Below are 22,371 nucleotides of genomic sequence, written 5' to 3'. Positions count from 1 at the left end.
AAAGTTCAGACTTTTGACATCATAGCTGCTTTTTCAATAAAAATGGAAGTCATATTCCTAGGTCATTTGGAAAATTATTTTGTTAAAGAAAACATTCTTACTGAACACACCAGTACTCCGAAGTTGATATAAAAAAGATGCTTCAGCTTTCTGATTGACAATATCTATTTAGTTTTTGGAGATCAAGTCTTCCAGCAATCTCCATATCATATCGCCATATTCCGATTGGTCTCTCGCTTTATCTGAGGGCCCCTATATAAAATCTCTCACTTAGTCACTTTTCAGTGTAATCAATCGTCACCGGTGTAGACGGACGAATGCTATACTGCGCTCGGTAGCGACAAAATATAACTGTGTACTTCTTCTTATGCAGGAGAGTAAGATACTAAAGAAACTTGCAACAGTTGCACAGGTCAGTGCAGTATACAAACACAAATACACGTTACTGCAATAAAATGTAAACAAGGGTAATGCAAGATAACCAGCACGAACACGGGAGTAGTATAAGGGGTAGCATTTCGAGCGGATCCTGACTGATCCTGAGATCCTAAAATGATCCAAACTTTAAAGATCCTGTCCGAACAGGTGATTTAAATTGACAGACGGGGGATGAGACCCTGAAAATGATCCAAACTCTAAAGATCCTGTCCGAACCGGAGATTTAAATTGTCGAGCGGGATTAGAACATAATCTTAATTTTTGCAAGCAAATTAAATGGACTCCATTATTAGTTGAATACTTGGTCATTAAAGGTGTCTCGTAATTAGAACCTATTTCTACTTAACAACGCTTTTCATTGATATAAGAGTATATTGTACAAAACGAGGGACAAGCCCCTACAGTCAACCAATAATTTAACCCGATTAAACCAAACAGGTAAGAAAAAAAAATCATCGAGGTTAAATCAAGCCATGGACGAGGAAAGGTATGACTGTATTTCTATACATTTATTTTTCATGTTATATTAACCAGTGCTTTCTTATTTCTTATCATTTTATTTTTTTTATATAATATTTTGGAGGGTTAAAAATTCTGTATCACTAATCGACTACAAGTATTACCTTGTAGGGTCTATGCGCCTGAATTCATAACGCAAAACAAAAATCTTCGTGCGCTTGTCAACAACAGTTACTGCAAAAGATATGAAGACCATTGAGGAATTTTCCGCTGTTTGGCGCTGCATAAGGGACATTTATCAAATTAGGAGACAAGAACCAAAAGTTTATATGAGGCTTGGTGTCAGTATTTACAAAATCAGGACGATGAACACGAATGCCCTCCGTATGATGAGTATCATGGTTTTGATTTAAAGCAAGAAATACACGAGTTTGAAAAATGTTTTAAAGTTTGTGTTAACATTTTTAATTTGCGAGAAGATGGAACAACACTTCCAGAGAGATGGATTGTATGTAGATTCAAAGAGCAAATGAATTTGAACAGATATGAAAGCAATTTGTCCTACATAACGAATTTAAAGGCCTATTCCAAGAAATATCAGTGTCAAATCTGCGAGACATTTTTCCCCACAGCCTGGCGGTGTTCAAAACATGAACGGGTTTGCAACAGTAAAACGAAATTTAAATTCCTGGAGGATTTCACGAAGGGAAAGAAAACATATTCGAGCAGTTAAGGGAATTTGGTTGTGTTGTCCCTGCACATGAGAGTTTATGAATGGTTCATAGTATTTGATTTTGAAGCAATTTTACGTCCGGAATCTGACATACCACACGACAGGAAATTACAGTGGCAAGCTGAGCACGCCCCTATTTCTGTGAGTGTTTGTTCAAATGTGGAGCACTACAAGGAATACATTTGTTTTGTTGAAGAAGATCCAGACAAATTGATTCAAGTGATGGTGTCCTACATGGAGGAGATTGCAACTCACTGCAAATCACTAGCGCTGGACAAATGGGGTGCAGTAAAAGAGAATTTAGAAGAAAAACTAGCCCATTGGAGACAAGAAGAGGACAAGGATGAGAATAGTCTAGCCCCAACAATAATGGTAAATGAACTTACGAAGATGCTTGGGAGATTTAACTTTTATTGTCAGCAAGTACCTGTGTTGGGATTTAATTCTGCGCGCTATGACCTTAATCTCATTAAGAAGAGTATTGCAAAGCATGTCTGTCTCCACGAATCTCAAGGAATAACAATCAAGAAAAACAACTCGTACACTTGTTTGAGCAACGATTCTCTACGATTCCTGGACATAACAAACTTCTTAGCACCTGGTACTTCTTACAGTAGCTTCCTAAAAGCATATGAAATTCCGGAAGCAAAGGGGCTTTTTCCTTATGAATATCTAACAGACTTTTCGTGCTTAGACGAGAGAGAGCTACCACCTCACAGTGCTTTTTACAGCTCCTTAAAGCAATGTAACATCACTGAGGAGGAATACAATTTTTGTAAAGACATATGGAAACAAGAGAAAATGACCTGTTTGCGAGATTTTCTCATCTGGTACAACAATTTAGATGTGGCACCATTTGTCCGTGCAGTACTAAGATTACAGGAGTTTTTTTTTTTTCAGACGAAATATTGACATCTTCAAAACCGCCATGTCAGTGCCAGGAATTGCTCGCCAGATGTTATTCAGTGCGAGTAGACGTTCCGGAGCCTCGTTTTCGTTGCTCGGAGAGGAGGACAAAGACTTATTCTATACAGTAAAGAACAACATAATAGGCGGTCCGTCAATTATTTTTCATCGCTATGCCAAAGCAACAGAGACCTTTAGAAGAAATAATCCTGAAAAACCGTGCAAGAGGATCGTGGGTTACGATGCTAACGAGCTGTACTTATGGGCTTTAGACCAAGAGATGCCGACGTGAGCATTCGTTAGACGACGCCAAGAAAACGATTTTCGCCCGGAAGTAAGAGAAAAATACATGTCTCAATACAACTGGCTAAATTGGCTCTCGCGTAATTCAGGACTGAACATTGAACACAAAATGAACACTGGTCACGAGAAACGCATCGGACCATGTCCAGTAGACGGTTATTGCAGCGAGACTAAGACTGTTTTCCAGTTCCACGGATGCTATTTTCATGGTCATGAATGTGTTCTAACCAAGTCTATTCGGAATAAAAAGTGGCTAGAAACCAAACACCAAAAATTTCAACGTACAAAGGAAACCACGGACTACATAAAGCAACAGGGGTATCAGGTCATTGAAATTTGGGAATGTAAATATAAGGAGCTGAAGAAAGAATGTTCTAATCTTCGTACAATAATTGACGACTCTTTACCATCATTTTTTAAAAAGCATAAAAGGACTGTCACAGAAAATCAAATTCTTCAAGCCATCTATGACGGATCCTTGTTTGGAATGGTGGAAATTGACATCACTACGCCAGAGAAATGGGAGGATGGTTGGCAACGGGATTTGTCTCCATACGAGTATTTTGAAGAAATGGCGCCGATCTTTTGCACTGTGGATATCCCTTTCGACATCATAGGTCAGCACATGCAAGAGCACGTTACAAGCAATAATCTGAGCGAAAATCCCCGACGGTTGTTAATCGGTGGAATGAGAGCTAGAAAAATACTTATTGCAACTCCCTTACTGCAGTTGTACCTCAGACAAGGACTACAAGTCACCAGAATCTATCAGGTTGTAGAGTATGTCCCTATGCGATGCTTCCGAGAATTTGTGCGAGATGTTAGTGCAGCACGACGGCTGGGAGACACGGATCCGTCGATGAGCGTCATAGCGGACACCCAGAAGTTGATCGGTAACTGCGGATGTGGAGGACTAATCATGGACCAATCAAAACATAGACACGTTACCTATGTACAAGGGGCGAATGCAGCAAGTCAGGAAGTGAACAATCCTCTATTTATGGCAATGACGGAATTGCAGGACGAAGTGTATGAAGTAGAAAAGGCTAAAAAGATGATTATTTTTGATTTACCCATTCAGCTAGGTTATTTTATTCTTCAGTAAGCCAAGCTCCGGATGCTACAGTTTTATTATGACTTTATTGATCCCCATGTGAGTAGAGAAGATTTTCAACATTGCCAGATGGATACGGACAGCGCGTACATGTCTATTTCGGGTAGTAGCTTAGAAGATGTTATAAGACCCGAAACGATGGTCAGCTACAGACATGGACTCTACGGTTATTGCAGTGACGTGGATATTGAGGCTGATGACAAGTATCACTGGTTTCCTCGACAATGTTGTGAAAAACACAAGAAATACGACAAAAGAACCCCTGGACTTTTCAAACTTGAGTTTGAGGGTGACGAAATGGTAAGCCTCTGCTCAAAGACCTACCTTGTGAGTAAAACACAATCCCGCGACATCACGAAGCAATTTTCAGCAGAGCAGATTCTCAGAAGGGCCAAAAATGTAAGGTTAAACGGACTCTTCGTTCAATTCCAAAAACATGCCATGTAGTGAAATTCAGTTGTAAAGGCGTATCAAAACGCTTTTTGAAATCACCTCTATATACCCTTAAAAGGGTGTTGAAGACTAAACAACAAGGAAATGGTATCACCAAAGGCTTTCCTGCGCGCAATAATGGTGTTTTTTCCTACCAACAGGAACGTTGCCGGTTTTCCTACTTTTATTGCAAGAGTCAAGTTCAGGCTAATGGGGTCGATACAAAAGTGCTGGACATTGAGTTGTGCCCAGAAAAAAGGGATACCGACGATGCAAACAATGTAAACATTCTATTAGACCTCATAGACGAATAGTAAAGTCCATAACAAAGGTTGTTACATAAAGAAATGTACCATTTAATTATCATTCATTATAAACATTCCTTGTGTATAGATTAAAGTATTTACAGATTATACTTCAAGCTCTTTGTGTTTTATTTCGTGTAAAGTTGAATTAATCTTTGGAAGCAGTTTCAATAATCCATCCCACTGCAATTCATTTAAATAAATGCCCCGAATAGTTGGTTCGTCATTCACAAAATACCGAATATCAACACGTATATGTTTGTTAAGCATGCACACACTGATAACAACGTTCCTTGTTATCGGAAAATGTTTTAAAAATGTACACAGAGTCTTGTTAAACACATGGTGAAAGGTACCATTTTCAGCTACAGCTGTCAAAGAGGTGTTGAAGAGACCCATGTTAATATGCTACATAGAGTAAGCGCACAACCCATGGACAGGGCGAATATCACTTTCCGCCTGTTAATAATTCGAGGAGCTCCTGCATCATGTATGACGTCCATTTCGTAGTTCAGTCAGACAATAATGATTACTTGTTTCAATTTACAGTATGTTTTATACCAAATTTCTGAGTTACAAAGTCAAACACATATTCGTCATTTTGACAACTTTGAACAATATTATATAAAGTATTACCACGACAACGTAAATAACAGTAATATATACAATACATTGCGCAAATGTTAGAATGGGGACTTTGAAGTTGTTCACAAATATATTTGTAGGGTCTATCCTGTGCAGTAAGATAATCTCTAAAATAGGTGTGATAAAACTCTGGAGACTGACCCATAGAATCGAAAAATTCGGAAGTATTGTTGTCAAAATAAAACACACACCAGTGCGAACCTGGCCAACCTCTTTCGTCTGTATTCAAAATGTAGAGTCCATTTGAAATATTCTGATAAAATAAATCATTTGCAGCAAACACCCCCTTTAATTGACGAGAAACAATTTGGTCTTTTTGTAATATTGTTTTTATATACATTGAATCCATTATTTAACTTCCACGTTCCGGCTAGAGTCAATGCTCAGGATTGCTGGAAATCTTCCGTATATGCAGGTAACAGACTCTGGAAGGGCTTTCTCAAATTTGAGCTGAAGACGGGAGTGACCTTTTCTTAATAATGGCAAATTATTTTCCTCTTCGTAAGATGGGTTTATGTCAAACATGTATAAACAATACCCTTTTAAATAGTCATTGCGGCTTAGCTGGAATGTAGGATTATCCTGGTCTTTTTTCTTCCCCCCCTACCATTGAAAGAAAGGCCGTGACGTAATTTCCTGTGCTGAAATTGGGTTCCAATGGTGCGGAAGGGACAGATTTACCGTCTACATGGAATGCAGCAAAGTTGCAATGAAAATGTTCAAAATTGTACGGGTTTAAAGAATAACTTCCGCTATAAGCTTTAGAAAAAACTAATCCCACTACAAGTGGTTCGGGTATTTCACCTTGAAATACATCGTCAATGTTGAGATGAAAGTGCCCAGCAGGTATCCAAAAACATTTTATGTCCGATTTTTTAAATGGGTACAACGCTGGGTGTTTCTGGAGAGCCTCGCTATGTCCCAGTAAAACACCCGGGTTAATTTTGAGGTAGCAACACCGGAGAATGGTGTCTTCAATGTGAATTTTGTATTTTTTTCCGTTCTCCGCCGACATCAAACAAAATAAATCTCTGTTAGGCCATAATTTAATCGCCACCTGGACACGTTAATCAAGAAGCGATCTTGTTGGCATATACCCATGTAAATGGGACCCTCTAGATCGACAAATGCGCTATTTTCTGAGGCTTTTGCTCTTTCATACAATCCAAAATTACCTCCAGAGAGAGCGTCTGGATCATTCATAAAACCCGCAGTGTCCGCAGCAAAAAGTTGAGATTGTAAACGCGGTACACTTTTAGATACTCCGTATTTTTAGAAGAACATCAATGTATGCTTTATATGCATAATTGGTTGAAACAGTGGGAGAGATGACTTGCTGTTGAACAGAAATGTCTACTTGGTTCCATAAACTGTGTAATGCTAAGTTAGCAAAGCCCACCTTTTCTTTGGCTTTCAGTTGTGTTCCGTCGTCATGCAGTATTCTAGCTCTGAGAAATAAACGAGTGCGCAGCAAATCAATGTAACAAGTTGTGGCTGCTGATAGATTAAACTCTATTACCCCACCGTGCGAGGTACTACCGACAGGTCGGACATCTATCCACTCAGTTTGTTCGACACCGGCGTCAGTTGGTAAATTGTGAAATAATGCCAGTCTATGACTAAGTGCAGGTTTAGATCCATCAGCGAAAAAAGCCATGTTGACACGTCGATGATGAAAAGAGGAATGAAAGACAAGATAAGTATTAATCTAATTTTATATTTGGTATATACAAATCTTCTCTGTTTTTTTTTCTTTTCTTAGGTTTAGGTCCGTCTAGCGCGGAAAAACCACTACCGGTCCGCCCTCCAGTTTTCTTTTCTTTAAATCCGCCTTAGCTCTGTCCACCGCCTGCTGAGTTGGAGTCACCATTTCTATTTTAGGCTTGGAAATCCCACGTCCTTCCCCAAATTGTCTAACAATATATGAATTTTGATTTGTAATGTACTTCATGTTAGCCGTTGTGACAAAGTGTTTTTTCCACTCTTCTGCGTTAGGGATAAACGGTTTCCAGGACATCTTCTCAAGTGAAGTGTACAGTGCAAGGTTTTAATTGGTAATGTAGAGTTAGACAGGTCGCTGTATGATAAATAAATGCGAAATCGCTGTATCTGATCACGTGCCAGGGGCACATAAAACGGATTAATTAGCGCTGCTGATCCGCGCTCTAAGAGCAGACGACGCAAGACGGGAAGTTTCTAAAAATCGATGTAACTACTATAGCACTGGTCTGACATAACAGTTATAACTTTCAGCTGTGCTAGATTTGGCACGTCAAAAATTATGTCCACCAATGCGCATTCCCACTCCCCTTGAAGGTGAAGTGACTGTGCCAATTCTTTGATAAAATCATAAGAGTTGTTCTCTGGGTGAAATTTTAAACAATCATTAGAGGCGCAAAACAGAGAGTGTTGATGATTCATCCTTAAAGTTCTTTCAACTGAGACTGCAAGATCCAACTATTGAATTTATTTGGCCACCCCAACCACTTCACCATCACGTCTCTTCTATTATTGCGCATACGTCTGCGCAGAACTTTTTCAACTTTGTAAACTGTATCATTGTTCACCCGCACCTTTTGAAGTTCTTCTTGATAAAATGTTCCAAGTATTGGGTCATTATCGTAGTCTTTTAAGGTGTACAGACAGCGACCGTCTTTAGTAAAACGGGAACTAATTATAAATAACTCGCGAGTCCATCGTTCGTCGTACTCTCGGGAAAAGGTATTCTGAGTGTACGTAATACGAACAATATCACCTGTTTTGAATTTAAACCTCTTAACTTCTGGATTACTATCTCTTTCCTTTTCTTGCGTTCTCCAAAAGTTAAATCGGTGCTCATTAGTGACACTTACAGGGCTTTTCTCTATTGTCCTATGATACGTATTGTTGTAACTCTGTGTGATAGCATTTAAATCGTTAATCCAACAATGCGATTGTCTGTGGGTCATAATACGCACTAATTTGGATTTTATAGTTTTAATGGATCTTTCTGCATAAGACGCTTTAACGGAATTTTGAGTGACGAAATGTTTTAATTTTAGCGATTTTAATAGGCGGTTTACATATGTATTAACAAATGCACTGCCTTTGTCTGTTCGCAAAACATGGGGCTTTCTACCACTCTGAAAAATACTTCGGAAAGCACTTGCAATTTCTACACCTTTTCTTGTTTTTAAAAAGGTCGGGTCCACACAAAGCTCTAGAAAATGTCAATGACGAGCAGAAAACACGTGTAACCGTTATTTGATGATTTATAGGAATCGAAAATAGCCGTATCTGCATCCCACTGATAATCAATATAAGTTGCAATTACTTTACGCCTTGGAAATTTATTTCGTGACTGTTTATGTACACTAAATGTTTCTTGCTCTTGCAGCCAATTTCTTATTTTATTTCTGGAAATACGATGCCGTCCTTCTTTTTCAACTTCTCTGTATAACTTTTCTTCACCGGAATACGCAGCGGGGTGTCCACTGTCATAATAGATCTCAGATAATCTTTATAAGTCTCCAGTGCTATTATGCACAAATTGAATCCACTTTGTTCTCTTTCGAATAGTCTTCTTTATAGGTAAACCAGGAGGAGGGGGAGGGGCTACTTCTACTTTAATTTCCTTTTTCACATCTCGTTCCGGTGTTGATGTTTGCGTTGTCGCATTTTACTGAACTGTGAAGGGTTGGACGCGCTGCGCGTGGTAGTCAATCTGTTATATTTGTCCTCTGGAATCAATACCATTTTCTGCGTGTATTTCATTTTAAGAGTTTTATAACAAATTCCCTCACTTCCTCTAACACATGAGACAGCAAGCGGTAATGCTTTTTTAAGGCACGAAGCTTATCTTTTACAGGCTTCTTTGAATTGGTAAAGTTTAAGAATACTCTCTTATTCTTACGCATAAGATCTGTATCTTCTTTGATAGTGGAATAGACCCACTTAAGACATTGTGAATGATCTCAATCAGTGCAAACACTTGTTTTACGCTGGCGGTGTATATCAGACCCAATCTTTGCTCACGGGGTGTGTCCTTGTCAAAAATTAATTTCAAATACGACGAAACGTTGTGTAAAGTAGTGCTCATATTTAAATCACCTATCTACATTCTCCGAACGACCTTCTCGCAATGAATGACTGAAAGTCTACAGAGGTTTATATATAACACAGATTTCGTCGGGAAAGACGCCAGTTCTGATACGATAATCTTCTTCACCATGGGGAGATAAATCCAACACAAGGTAACCAAAAGTTTTTTTTTCATACAGTCATTGTACGCTTCAATTAAAGCTCGTGATTTCCCGGGGGAAAACTTGCTTACCAAGACATTGAATTTGAGAAACATCTCTTGGATTTTTCAACAAAACCATGTAATGGGTGTTTAAGTTTATGGTCTTTGAATGTTACCCTTGACAGTACATATTGTGATTTAAGTACAATATAGTCCACTTTTTATGATGTGCACCCTGCGTGAAAAGTTTTTCCATTTCCTTGTTGTTAAGTTCATTCATTAAATCGTCAACAACAATAAGGTTGTGATTACCGCTAAGTTCCTCTATGTCGGACAAGGATGGTAAACCTCTTTGAAAAGACACAGACGGAAAACTGTTTTCCATGACAGTAAATTCGTCTTGATAAACACCATAACAGTATAACACTCTTTTTGCTGATATGGGTTCAAACATTGTGTCTAAATTTTGTATAAGCTTTTTGACAAAAGTCGTTTTACCCGAACCTGTTATACCGGATATAGAAATCGTTGTACAACTATGAAACGGAAACATGTTGAAGCCTCTCTTTCGTTTTTGAAAATGACTAACTATTGAATCGAGTAATGGTATATATAGGAACAAACAATCTTTCTGCCTGCAGAAAGAACGACAAAAAACAAATTTTGTAAAGATGACATATTTATTCAAAGATACATATTGCATAACATTTAATTAAGTTAACATTTCTTAATTGACATTATCAAGGTCCCCACTTGGATTGCACTCTAGCACCGCCATTTAACATTTCTTAATTGTCATTATCAATGTCGCCACTTGCACTCCATGCACTCTAGCATCGCCATCTGGTTGCTATGGTCTTGATGCGCGTAACATGGCACCACACTGTCCAGCTCCAAGGGTAAATGAAAGTTTATTTCGTGGAAGTTGCTCTTTAGTTTTGCCCACCCCGGAATTCTTAGGGAGACTCCTTCTCTTGTTGGGTATAATGTTTTTCTGCCTGACTCCACATTCCTCATGAGGTCGAATTTGTGAATGTTTATGCATCTGTACGGGGATGTTACCGAGCATGCACATTACCCCCAATGTGTAGACGGTAATCAACTTCTTTGTCTTTCTTCACACCCCCCAGTTTCTTGTCTATAATTTCTATAGAATCGCACAGGATGCGCCATCTAGACAGGGACATGGACTGACCTTTTTCCGTTGGATGGTTGTTGTCGAATAAGCGAACGTCAACAATGGTTTCCTCCTCGTTGGTTTTGTGTTCGTAAATTTTCACATTGCGCTCAGACCCCAAGTCGAAAGTAAAAGTCTCAGTCATGTCCTGGTTCTGCATTTTCGTCTCTCTACAGTGGTGTGTCGTGTACCTCGCCGAATTGTGAGATGATTTTCCTTCGGTGTAGGTGCGATTCTTATATAGTTCCTTGTATACATGGAAAATAATCTTGTTTGTACAAATAAATATTTCAAAATAAAGGTAAACTGCACAAACATGTTTTTTAACTAAGTATGATTATCTACGATTTAACCATTAATACCCAATTAACTAACTATTTACACCAATTCATTTGCATAGAGTCCATTGCATTATATTGCTCTTCTTTGTAGCTTAACTCCGTAATAAAACTCCTTAACTTGTTTCATTTAATTATTGCTATTGTCCACCTTTAATCAGTAAAATTCTATGTTTGTGCAAACAAAATTTCAAAATACAGGGGACCTGCGCAAACATGATTTTTTTCTTGCAAACCAAGTAAGATTATCACCTGTTTAACGTTTAAATACCCAATTTACTATCTATTCACATCAACTCATTTTGGACAGAGTTCCTTGCATTAAATTACTAAACTTCGTGGTTCTTCTCAATTGTATCAATTAATAACTGTTATTGTCCACCGTACGTTACCGTTAAATCAATTTGATTTTGTCTAATTGCAATGAAAGCAATACCAAATTGAAGACAGATTAAAACATGTAAAACTCATTATAATTTTATTGCAGGAGTTAACAGAACATAATGACAGTCTTTTATTCCCATATATACAACATTTCTGATTTTTTTTTCCATTGGAAAAAAAACTACCCATGGACAAAGTTGTACGAATGTCATTAACTTTTTATAGTTAAGAATATTAATATACATCTATATACATTTTTATTTTATAAATACGAGTTTAATGCAGCATTTTGCCGATGGTTATTTACAAAAATTACACACACACAATACAGTTCAATAGCCAAGTCTCTCTGGCACTCTCCTGACGCGCTGAGATCGTCTAAGGACGGGTGTCGGTTCCCTTTGATGGCGGGTTGGCACGGGGGCTTCAGGTCCAAGAGCACTTCCACAGTATAAAGAGCACTACAAGAAATTGTTGGCTTTTAAAAAGTTTGTTCAGTCTAAATTAACACTTTGGAACTGGCCAAAGTCCGTCACAGAAATATCGTCAATCGCGGTTGTTAACCTCGGTCGTCGTTTTCTCTGTGCGCATTTCTTGAAGACGAGCACTGCACAAATGCACACTGCAATACTGCAGATCACGAGGGACGATATTCCTGCGGCGATTATCCAGGGAGTGTCTAGAAAATATATTTTATACTATAAGTCTTCAATTCACGCAAATAATGTCAGCATTTTTTGGTATTTGTTAATTGAGATTTCTCGTAAACACAAGATTTTTTCAACCAAAAACAAAACTTTTGAAAAAATTAAATACATGATACACTTACCGAAGGTTATCGCTGCCGTTTCCGCGAGGGTCGTCGTGGTGAACACGGCCTGGGTCGGATGCAACTCTGCCGAAACCTGACAAACATAAACAATTCGATATTAAAAATTGCGTAATGTCCATTTTAAACAATAAATGTACATAAATTAAAAAAAAATTACTGGCAAGAAATATTTACTTACAATTGGACACATTTTGTCCCCCAGAAAGACTTGGGTGTCCCGTCTAACGAGTACGCTACCACAGGTCAGTTCGGGAAACTTCGCGGGTACGTTAAGGCAGTACACAGATCATATTTCGGCGAATTTAGACTTTTTTCGTAAAATGTAACATTGATAAATCGGAAAAGTCATAGATAATGTGATATGGTGAAATTGTTATAATGTATTTTATATTTAAAAATTATATATTTGACAAAATAATTTTTGGTAAAATAATTGTTCCCGTGATTGGTTTTGGACCGGGGTCCTTTGGATTTCGGGGCGAGCTGCCTATCCGCTGGACTATGGAGTAATACGACCAATGTATCGTAAATTATTTAAATAACCGTAATATCAATATATTCTTATTTCAGTACTACTTTATGTTAAAATTATTTTTTGGGGTTTCTGTAAGTTCTTTATTTATTTTATACATCTAAAATTAGGATTAATATAAAACAATAGTGTTCTTTAAAATAATTATTTTATTCCTTTGTTTGAATTGTCGGTTGTTCATAACAAGACACGCCATATTGAGATTCGGAAGCTTTGTGAAATTGAAGTCCGTAAAAGTTAAAATAAATTCTAGTTTATCGCCTCAGAAGTTATCCAAAGTATGTAAGTATTTATCTATTAAGTATCCTGTAAAATTTATATGTAATTTACAACATATTAAGTGTTTATTTTGGAATTCTTAAATGAGTTGATTGTTTAGGTTTACATATGAGATTCATTGTTTACGAAAGAAACTAATAATCAAATTTATTAATTCTGTTAAATAATTATCATATCACATATCATGAAATAGTAAATAATATTGTAGTCTTGTTAAACCGGTGAACTAGTTTTTATAATTCAAGGTATGCTATTGTTACATTTAGTTTGAGAGTTGAAAATATATTGATCAATGATGCAGAATATGCATTTAAGGTCTGTTATATTATCATGTTAGGTTAACAACAATGATGTGACAGATCACGCATGGATCTTTGATTTCTCCCTTACTTAGGGTATCTTTTATCCATGATAAAGATGATGCATATTGTTATATATTATATAATATTGGCATAGTAACAAATATTACAAATTTATACAAATAACTGAGTATTATGAAATGTATATTATTTCATTGCATACTTGTATTTCTGCATTTGTATTGCAAGTTATGTAATTCATTGATCTTTTTATAAGAATACTATATTCAAAATGACAATAGCTTTTGATGTTAGATTTTATTACTTGTTATCATTATATTGTAGGCCTTCACCATTATTATATATCATACCAATAATAAAATATGGTAACCAAATATACCCGGCGTGTTACAATGGTGTCAGAAGTGGGATTCCTCAGATCATATGGATACTGATGGTGTCGTGTTATTGAAGACCCATGGTGCTGAAGCTGTCCAAGAAGTGATAATAATATTTTGTAGACAATATGCATCTTTGTTTTGTTCCTTTGACTGTGTTTATTAATTTTGAATTCCAATGTCTAAACCTAAAATCCTGAAGTCACTTAAACAACTTAATCCCGAGATAAATGGTAAACGTAAGATTGCAACACCTGTTTTATTATCAGACAGTAAGGATTTATATTTAAAGAGAGAAGTTACCACAGATTTGGAAAACAAATTCGATTTTGGTGTAAAAGTGGAGAACGAACAAATAATGCTATTGACTGGTTAAAAAGAAATATTAATTCAAAAATCAGACAGTATGGTAAAATTCATTTGTATGTATGGCTAGGAACTTGCGATTTAACCACCAAGTCTGGAAAATTCACATCTATTAGAACTCTAAATGATGATAGTGTTGAATACTTAAAGAACAAATTTGAAGAAGTGATTAATTTTACAAAGAAATACAGAGAAGTTAACGTTACTATTCTGGAAATTCCAGTTTATTCTATTTCAAAGTGGAACAAGACAAATAAACACGAGGATCCGTCCAAGTTTAAGGAAGACGATAAACTGTTGGAGACACAGGTTGATAAATTAAATCAAATTATCCGTGAACTTAATAAAAGTGCTCGATCTCCAAAATTCTCCCTTGATCTCTTGAGAAACAGAAAGGTGAAGAACGGCAAGAAGAGCACGTATTATTTCAACTACGAACTGTACAACATTGGTATACATCCTTGTTCTTCATTAGCAAAACTGTGGTTAAAACGATTGATGTCTTTGGTCGTACATGACTGTTATAGTGATTAGCCAGTAAACTTTGCAAATCTCTGATAAGTGAGGAGTCCTCGCTGTTAGTTATTTGCAGTAATCTGTATATTTTCTTTGATTAGAGACTAGTGAGGTCAACCTCGCTTTTCACTGTCACTGAAAAATAACAGAAACAATGTCAGAAGTGAAGGAGGAATTGGAACAATTGAGAAGGAAGTTAAAAGAACTAGAGATTAAACAGACGACCACACCAAAACCACAGCCACCAGTATATATCAAGTCTGAAAGAAAAATACCATGTTTAGTAGGACGACCAACTAAGGAGAGTGATCCTGATGTAGATGACTGGTTGTCAGATGTAAGGGAACATCTCAGTAGTATACCAACGAAAGATGGAAAGATAGATTTCATCCTAGATCACCTTACAGGCGCTGCGAAAACAGAATTACGGTTACGTCCGCCAGATAGTAAGAAGACACCAGAGGATATTCTGAAGATCATAGAAGATACATACAAGATACAAGACACTGTAGCACAACTGCAACACAAATTCTATGAACGTGTTCAACAAGAAAACGAAAGTTTAGAATCTTATTCCTTAGCCCTCATGAAAATGTTGCATACCATTGCGAAGAAAGAAGGAAGTGATTACAACACTACGGATAAAATTATAACAGACAAATTCATAGATGGTGTCCAAGACCAACAAATTAAAAAAGAGTCAAGGAAATTCTCTTTAGACAATCCAACACTTCCATTTATTGAATTTTGTGGCAGAATATTGATGTGGGTTGATGATCAAAATACCAAGTCTGGGACTGCAAAAATCAACAGAACATCTACTGAAAAGAAAACCTCAAATGACGATCTTATGGAAATTTTGCGAAAAGAACAAGAAATATTTGAGAAACAACAACAGCAAATAGAACTATTGACTAACCTAGCAAAGCAGCCAAAATACGATCAATCACGTTCAACTTATCAGATACGTGGATACTACAGAGGAACGTTTCGAGGAAGAGGCCGCGGAAGAGGAGCAGGCAGAGGAATGATACAGCAAACCTGTCAGATCATTTGCTTCAAATGCGGAAAAGAAGGACATAAGAGTAACGAATGCTTTTCGTTCAAAGAAAGAAAACCAGAAAAACAAGCCAAAAGCTTGACCCTCACGGTGAGGAGTCTAGCTGATGGGGGACAGGAAATAGACTCCAAAATGACACTTCAAAAACCAGTTTTTAATGCCTTATCAAAATGTCCAACAACAACAATTAAACTTAATGGGCACAATTTCCATTCAGAAGTTTCAACTATTTCAGAATCATTTTATAATGAACATTTAGCATCTTCAGAACTCAATGACACCCGAAAATTTCTCAAACTCGTTGCAGCAAATGATACGCAAATTCCGTATTTAGGATACATTGAAACTGACATTGATGTATTTGGGTGTAGGATTTTTAGTTTCAAAAGACAGTTCTGTTTCCGACCCTATAAATGGCATTTTAGGTTGTAACATTCTAAAGCATATTCGGAGTTACATGAACGAAGAAAAGGATCAAATTAAATTTGAAAGTGTAGAACAACAGGATTCCTGGAACAACGTTGATACTGTCCTCGATATGGCTGAACACGATGACCGAAAAAGTTTTGTAAAAGTTGCCGGGCGACAAGAAATCAATATTCCCGCAAATTCAATGAAAGTAGTTATTGGTTCAACTCACCAAAATAAAAAAGGTGAAGAATATACAGCCACAGTCCAAGCAATTCATGGAACAACAGGATCGCTTCCACGGAACATCATGGTAATCGACACATTAGGAACAGTAGAAAATGGAAAGATCCCTGACAGAATTATAAATATCGGCGATGAAGATGTCTGGTTAAAACCAAAAAGTCGAATTGGAACTTTACACAAAGTTGATGTCATCAAATCTACAGATGATGAGTATGACCTAGAAATTCTTGATAAGAAAGTTTACGTTCGGAAAATAAATACAGATTTCATCAAACCGACGGACAGTAAATGTGCGAATGATTTAAAATTTAAACTTGGAAATGCACAGTTGACCGAAAACCAGAAAAAGCAATTTCATCAAGTCATTCAAAAACATTCAGACGCATTTACCAAAGATGATGATGATCTTGGCTATACGGATTTGATTACACATAACATAAAGTTAACAGATGACATTCCTGTTCGAGTGCCACATCGTCGAATTCCACCACATCAAGTCGACGAAGTAAAACAACACATACGCAAATTGTTAAACCAAGGGATAATTAGAAAGAGCAATAGTCCATTTGCGTCCGCTGTCGTGATAGTGAGAAAAAATGACAAAAGTCTTCGTTTATGTGTTGACTACCGCGAATTGAACAAGAAAACTATTAAAGATGCGTATCCGTTACCTAGAATAGAGGAAACGTTAGACGTCTTGCATGGAGCGAAGTACTTCAGTTCTATAGCTCTAGCCCAAGGATACCATCAAGTTGCTATGGATGAGAAATCAATTGAGAAAACGGCATTCCGAGTTGGAACTGGTGGCTTATATGAATATCTTAGGATGCCTTTCGGCTTATGTAATAGCCCTGCTACATTTCAAAGACTGATGGAGGCTTGTTTTACAGATGAAAATTTTGACATCTTACTTTTGTACTTGGATGATATATTAGTATTTTCTAAAACCATCGAAGAACACATACATCGATTAGACATTGTATTCTCCAAACTAAAAAGTCATGGTCTTAAAATGAAACCATCAAAATGTAATTTCTTCAGTACATCTGTAAAATATTTTGGACATATCGTTTCAGCTGAAGGAGTTTCTACAGATCCTGAAAAGACAGAGGCTATAAGATCATGGCCAACACCAAAATCTGAAAAAGAGTTACGATCATTTTTAGGATTAGCTGGTTACTATAGACGATTTGTGAAGGATTTTTCAAAAACTGCAAAACCTTTGCATGCTATAACCACAGATAACAAGAAGAAAAAGAAGAAATGTCCATCCCAACCATTTATAGAACTTTGGAGTAAAGAATGTGATTCTGCATTCCACGAGCTTAAAGAAAGATTGGTATCTTCTCCAATTTTAGGATAACCTGACTTTAAGAAAACTTTCATTCTGGAGACCGATGCGAGTTTTGACGGACTTGGTGCTGTGCTATCCCAAGAACAAAATCAAGGACACGTAGTTATAGCATATGCGTCACGAACATTGAGACCAGCGGAGCGTAATATGGAGAATTACAGTTCCATGAAATTAGAACTGTTGGCACTAAAATGGGCAGTGACGGAAAAATTCCGCGATTATCTACTTGGAGCAAAGTTTATTGTTTACACGGATAATAATCCGCTGAGTTACCTACAGACTGCGAAGTTAGGGCCAACGGAGATGCGATGGACTAGTCAATTGGCACAGTTCAACTTCGAGGTGAAATTCCGATCAGGAAAGGTAAATCGAAACGCCGATGCGTTAAGTCGTAAACCTACACCAAGAGTCAGAACTGTCACGCGTAATTCTGAATCTGTTTTTCAGAATTTGATATTTAGCACCCCACTGATGGATATTCGAGATGAAGGTACTCATTTTTTAGATGCTCATATTCGATCTACTCATGTAGACTCTGTTGAAGCAACATCAACTTTGCCAGAATACCAACCTACTGAATTGTCTTCATTACAAGAACTAGATCCAACAATCAGTAGAGTCATGCATTGGCTTAATAGTCATACTCGACCCACAATTAAAGAACTGAAGCAAGAGAAGAAAGATGTTCGAAAACTATTAAAACAACAAAACAAATTACGAATTGAAAACAACGTTCTATATAGAAACATTGAAAGTGATACTGGTCCTGTTCGACAACTTGTTTTGCCATTGTCTTTGAAAGACCATATATTAGAGTCATTACACAATCACGCAGGTCATCAAGGGATGGAAAGAACTTCGTCATTAATTAAAATGAGATGCTATTGGCCAACAATGCAAAATGATGTAGAACAATATTGCAAAAAGTGTGAACGCTGCATGGTAGCCAAAGCACCAGTTCCCACAGTACGACCACCTATAGGGAATCTTTTAGCGTACCAACCGCAAGAAATTCTAGCAATTGATTTTACAGTTCTTGAACCAGCGAGCGATGGGCGAGAAAATGTACTAGTGATGACTGACATATTCAGTAAATATACACAAGCAGTGCCGACAAAAGATCAAAAGGCAGTTACAGTTGCTAAAGTGTTAGTAAAAGAGTGCTTTGTTCGTTTTGGAATTCCTAGAAGGATTCATAGCGACCAAGGGAGAAACATCGAAAGCGAAGTTGTAAAAGAACTATGTAAAATGTATGATATCTCCAAAAGTAGAAGAACTCCGTATCATCCTGAGGAAAACGGCCAGGTAGAACGATAAAATCGTACAATGCACAATCTATTAAGAACATTATTCCCTCAGCAAAAGAGGAAATGGCCTGAACATTTGCCCGAGCTAATTTATCTATACAATTCAACAATACATTCTTCTACCGGGTATACACCGTATTTTTTTTGTTTGGACGAGATCCGACCTTACCTATCGATCATCTTCTCGGACTTCCAACAACCAAAATCTCTTCAACCGATGAATACGTTGTACAACACGGGAAAAGGCTACGAACAGCGATGGAAAGCGCTAAGCAAAATCTGGATGACAATGCTCTACGTAGGAAAGAACTCTACAACAGAGATGCCAAAGAAAAACCTCTTTCAATTGGTACACGTGTTTTAATGCGGAACAGAATTCAGGGCAGAAACAAGATACGAGATGTCTGGAATTCTACGCCTTATAAAGTTATGAAAGATTTCGGGGATAATGTGTATTCTGTGCAATTAGCCGATGGAACTGGTCCAACGAAAAATGTCACCCGTAGAGAACTTTTGGATACAGGTGAATTAGTTTCGAGTGATTCTGAAAGTGAAACATCGATTTCTGATTCAGATTCTGTAAAAAGTGATGAAAACTTTCACGCAGTTCTAGATTTTCGGCCAGAGGATGTTCATCCAGACAACAGTGATAATGAATTTATACATCATCATTCGTCACAAGAAATCCCCTTCCGACAAGAAACTCCCGTACCGCTTAGGCGTTCGAGTGGAAGTACCGCGGGCAAACATTCAAACCCATACCACTTACCTCGGTCGGCAGTACGAACACAAACAGCTGTGACAAGTGAAAGTAACTTTCAAGAACTAAGTCAAGCTGTTGCAAATCTCGGAGCCACTCTAGGAGAAACACTTACCAAAGCATGGTCTCAGTGTAAACATTAATCATTGGCTGTGTCAATTTTTTAATAATGATTTTAAGTTTTAAAAATATATCATGATATTGATGTTCTATTATGATAGTTCTATTCATGATAGTTGATATATATTTTTATTAACATTGCTGTGGACAGCAATGGTAAAAGGGGGGAATATGTGATATGGTGAAATTGTTATAATGCATTTTATATTTAAAAATTACATATTTTACAAAATAATTTTTGGTAAAATAATTGTTCCCGTGATTGGTTTTGGACCGGGGTCCTTTGGATTTCGGGGCGAGCTGCCTATCCGCTGGACTATGGAGTAATACGACCAATGTATCGTAAATTATTTAAATAACCGTAATATCAATATATTCTTATTTCAGTACTACTTTATGTTAAAAATTTTTTTGGGGTTTCTGTAAGTTCTTTATTTAATTTATACATCTAAAAATAGGATTAATATAAAATAATAGTGTTTCTTTAAAATAATTATTTTATTCCTTTGTTTGAATTGTCGGTTGTTCATAACAAGACACGCCATATTGAGATTCGGAAGCTTTGTGAAATTGAAGTCCGTAAAAGTTAAAATAAATTCTAGTTTATCGCCTCAGAAGTTATCCAAAGTATGTAAATATTTATCTATTAAGTATCCTGTAAAATTTATGTGTAATTTACAGCATATTAAGTGTTTATTTTGGAATTCTTAAATGAGTTGATTGTTTAGGTTTACATATGAGATTCATTGTTTACGAAAGAAGCTAATAATCAAATTTATTAATTCTCTTAAATAATTATCATATCACATATCATGAAATAGTAAATAATATTGTAGTCTTGTTAAACCGGTGAACTAGTTTTTATAATTCAAGGTATGCTATTGTTACATTTAGTTTGAGAGTTGAAAATATATTGATCAATGATACAGAATATGCATTTAAGGTCTGTTATATTATCATGTTAGGTTAACAACAATGATGTGACAGATCACGCATGGATCTTTGATTTCTCCCTTACTTAGGGTATGTTTTATCCATGATAAAGATGATGCATATTGTTATATATTATATAATTTTGGCATAGTAATAAATTATACAAATTTATACAAATGTCTGAGTATTATGAAATGTATTTATATTATTTCATTGCATACTTGTATTTCTGCATTTGTATTGCAAACTATGTAATTCATTGATCTTTTTATAAGAATACTATATTCAAAATGACAATAGCTTTTGATGTTAGATTTTATTACTTGTTATTATTATATTGTAGGCCTTCACCAGTATTATATATCATACCAATAATAAAATATGGTAACCACATATACCCGGCGTGTTTCAATAAAACATTTACTATTATTATCCATTGTATAGACGTCGTTGAGTCTTAGGCTAATAGAAGCACTCCACTACGACGTCATCAAGTGACGTCTATAAATATAAAAATTGCCTTAATGAAAAAGTGAAAAGTTCAACACTACCCCGGGTATAATTCATTTCTTTTTGTGAAAATAATTATGTAAAAACTTCACTGGACCATGAAAAGTGCTGCTAGAATCCTTCCTTTCCAAACACAGAAAAAAATATTCCAAGTTTCGCATGAAACCTTACCAAATTTTTTACATTTTATACATACGATCAAGGAATTGTCATCAATGTATGTTAACCACACGATTCTAGCAGCACTTTCCATATACTATAGAATAAAAGCTTTCGATACAAACAAAAATTATGTTTCACAGTATGCGGCGTAGTGTTGAACTTTTGCATCTTTTCTGTTATAGAGCGACAGAGGAAAGGCTGATCGGGATTTCAAAGCACTGCCTGTGTTCATTACAAGAAAACATGATAAGAATATATCAGCGTACCTGATTCATAATCTTTAATTCCTTATTAATCACACATAACAGCTTTGAAACTCCCATTTCATATATTTGTTTACATAAATTCTCGTCACGTTTAATTTTTACTCGGCAAATATTTGATCAATAGTAATGACGTAATGGGTTTGATATTTAACCCCCGTGATAAATACTTAGCTATTTATACCACCCAAAAATGACAAGATTTAGTTTATATTATGTGAATGATTCCATTCATTTCTTGGACCTAAAATTAAACTTTAAATATAGCTATTAAGAAATCATTATTTATAAAGATCACGTCATACAGCTTACTATGACGTCATATTGTAAAGGCAAGTAGGATATCTCTGGGTGTAGCCTTAACATACCCGCGTTTATCATAATCTTGGCAAGCTCAAAACTCCTTAAGTCCACCGTCTCCCCGAATACCCTGTCCACTATCAAAATCCTGACGCCCTCCATCCTCTCACTGGACTCTGGCATCATCTCGCATGTCATAATGTCGTTCTTCCTCTGGCAGCAGCTAGCAAAACTCGCTAAAACAAGGAAAACTGTAAGTCTCAACATGGC

General features: G+C 36.5%; 1 protein-coding gene across 1 annotated transcript; it reads right to left on the bottom strand.

The window, feature by feature from the left end:
* Positions 1-11,760: 11,760 nt before the first annotated feature.
* Positions 11,761-22,371, bottom strand: LOC133199082 (uncharacterized). The gene is made up of 4 exons (XM_061334965.1): positions 22,170-22,371; positions 12,286-12,361; positions 12,021-12,135; positions 11,761-11,917 (listed from the first exon to the last, which is right to left on the bottom strand). The coding sequence occupies exons 1-4, from the start codon at positions 22,366-22,368 to the stop codon at positions 11,789-11,791; spliced, it is 519 nt and encodes a 172-aa protein (XP_061190949.1). The 5' UTR covers positions 22,369-22,371; the 3' UTR covers positions 11,761-11,788.

This window comes from Saccostrea echinata, unplaced genomic scaffold (assembly GCF_033153115.1).
Source record: "Saccostrea echinata isolate AGI-Se365-2 ecotype Australia unplaced genomic scaffold, CSIRO_AGI_Sech_v1 ptg000033l, whole genome shotgun sequence".
NCBI lineage: Eukaryota > Metazoa > Mollusca > Bivalvia > Ostreida > Ostreidae > Saccostrea > Saccostrea echinata.
Note: the sequence above shows the minus strand (reverse complement) of the source record. Positions and strands in the feature narration are given on the sequence as shown.

Excerpts from the sequence above, each read along its gene's own strand:
- LOC133199082 (XM_061334965.1), bottom strand. The coding sequence starts at position 22,368 with ATGTTGAGACTTACAGTTTTCCTTGTTTTAGCGAGTTTTGCTAGCTGC. Across the intron at positions 12,136-12,285 it reads AACGGCAGCGATAACCTTCG|ACACTCCCTGGATAATCGCC; the intron begins GTAAGTGTATCA and ends TATATTTTCTAG. Across the intron at positions 11,918-12,020 it reads CAGAGAAAACGACGACCGAG|TGCTCTTTATACTGTGGAAG; the intron begins GTTAACAACCGC and ends AATTTCTTGTAG.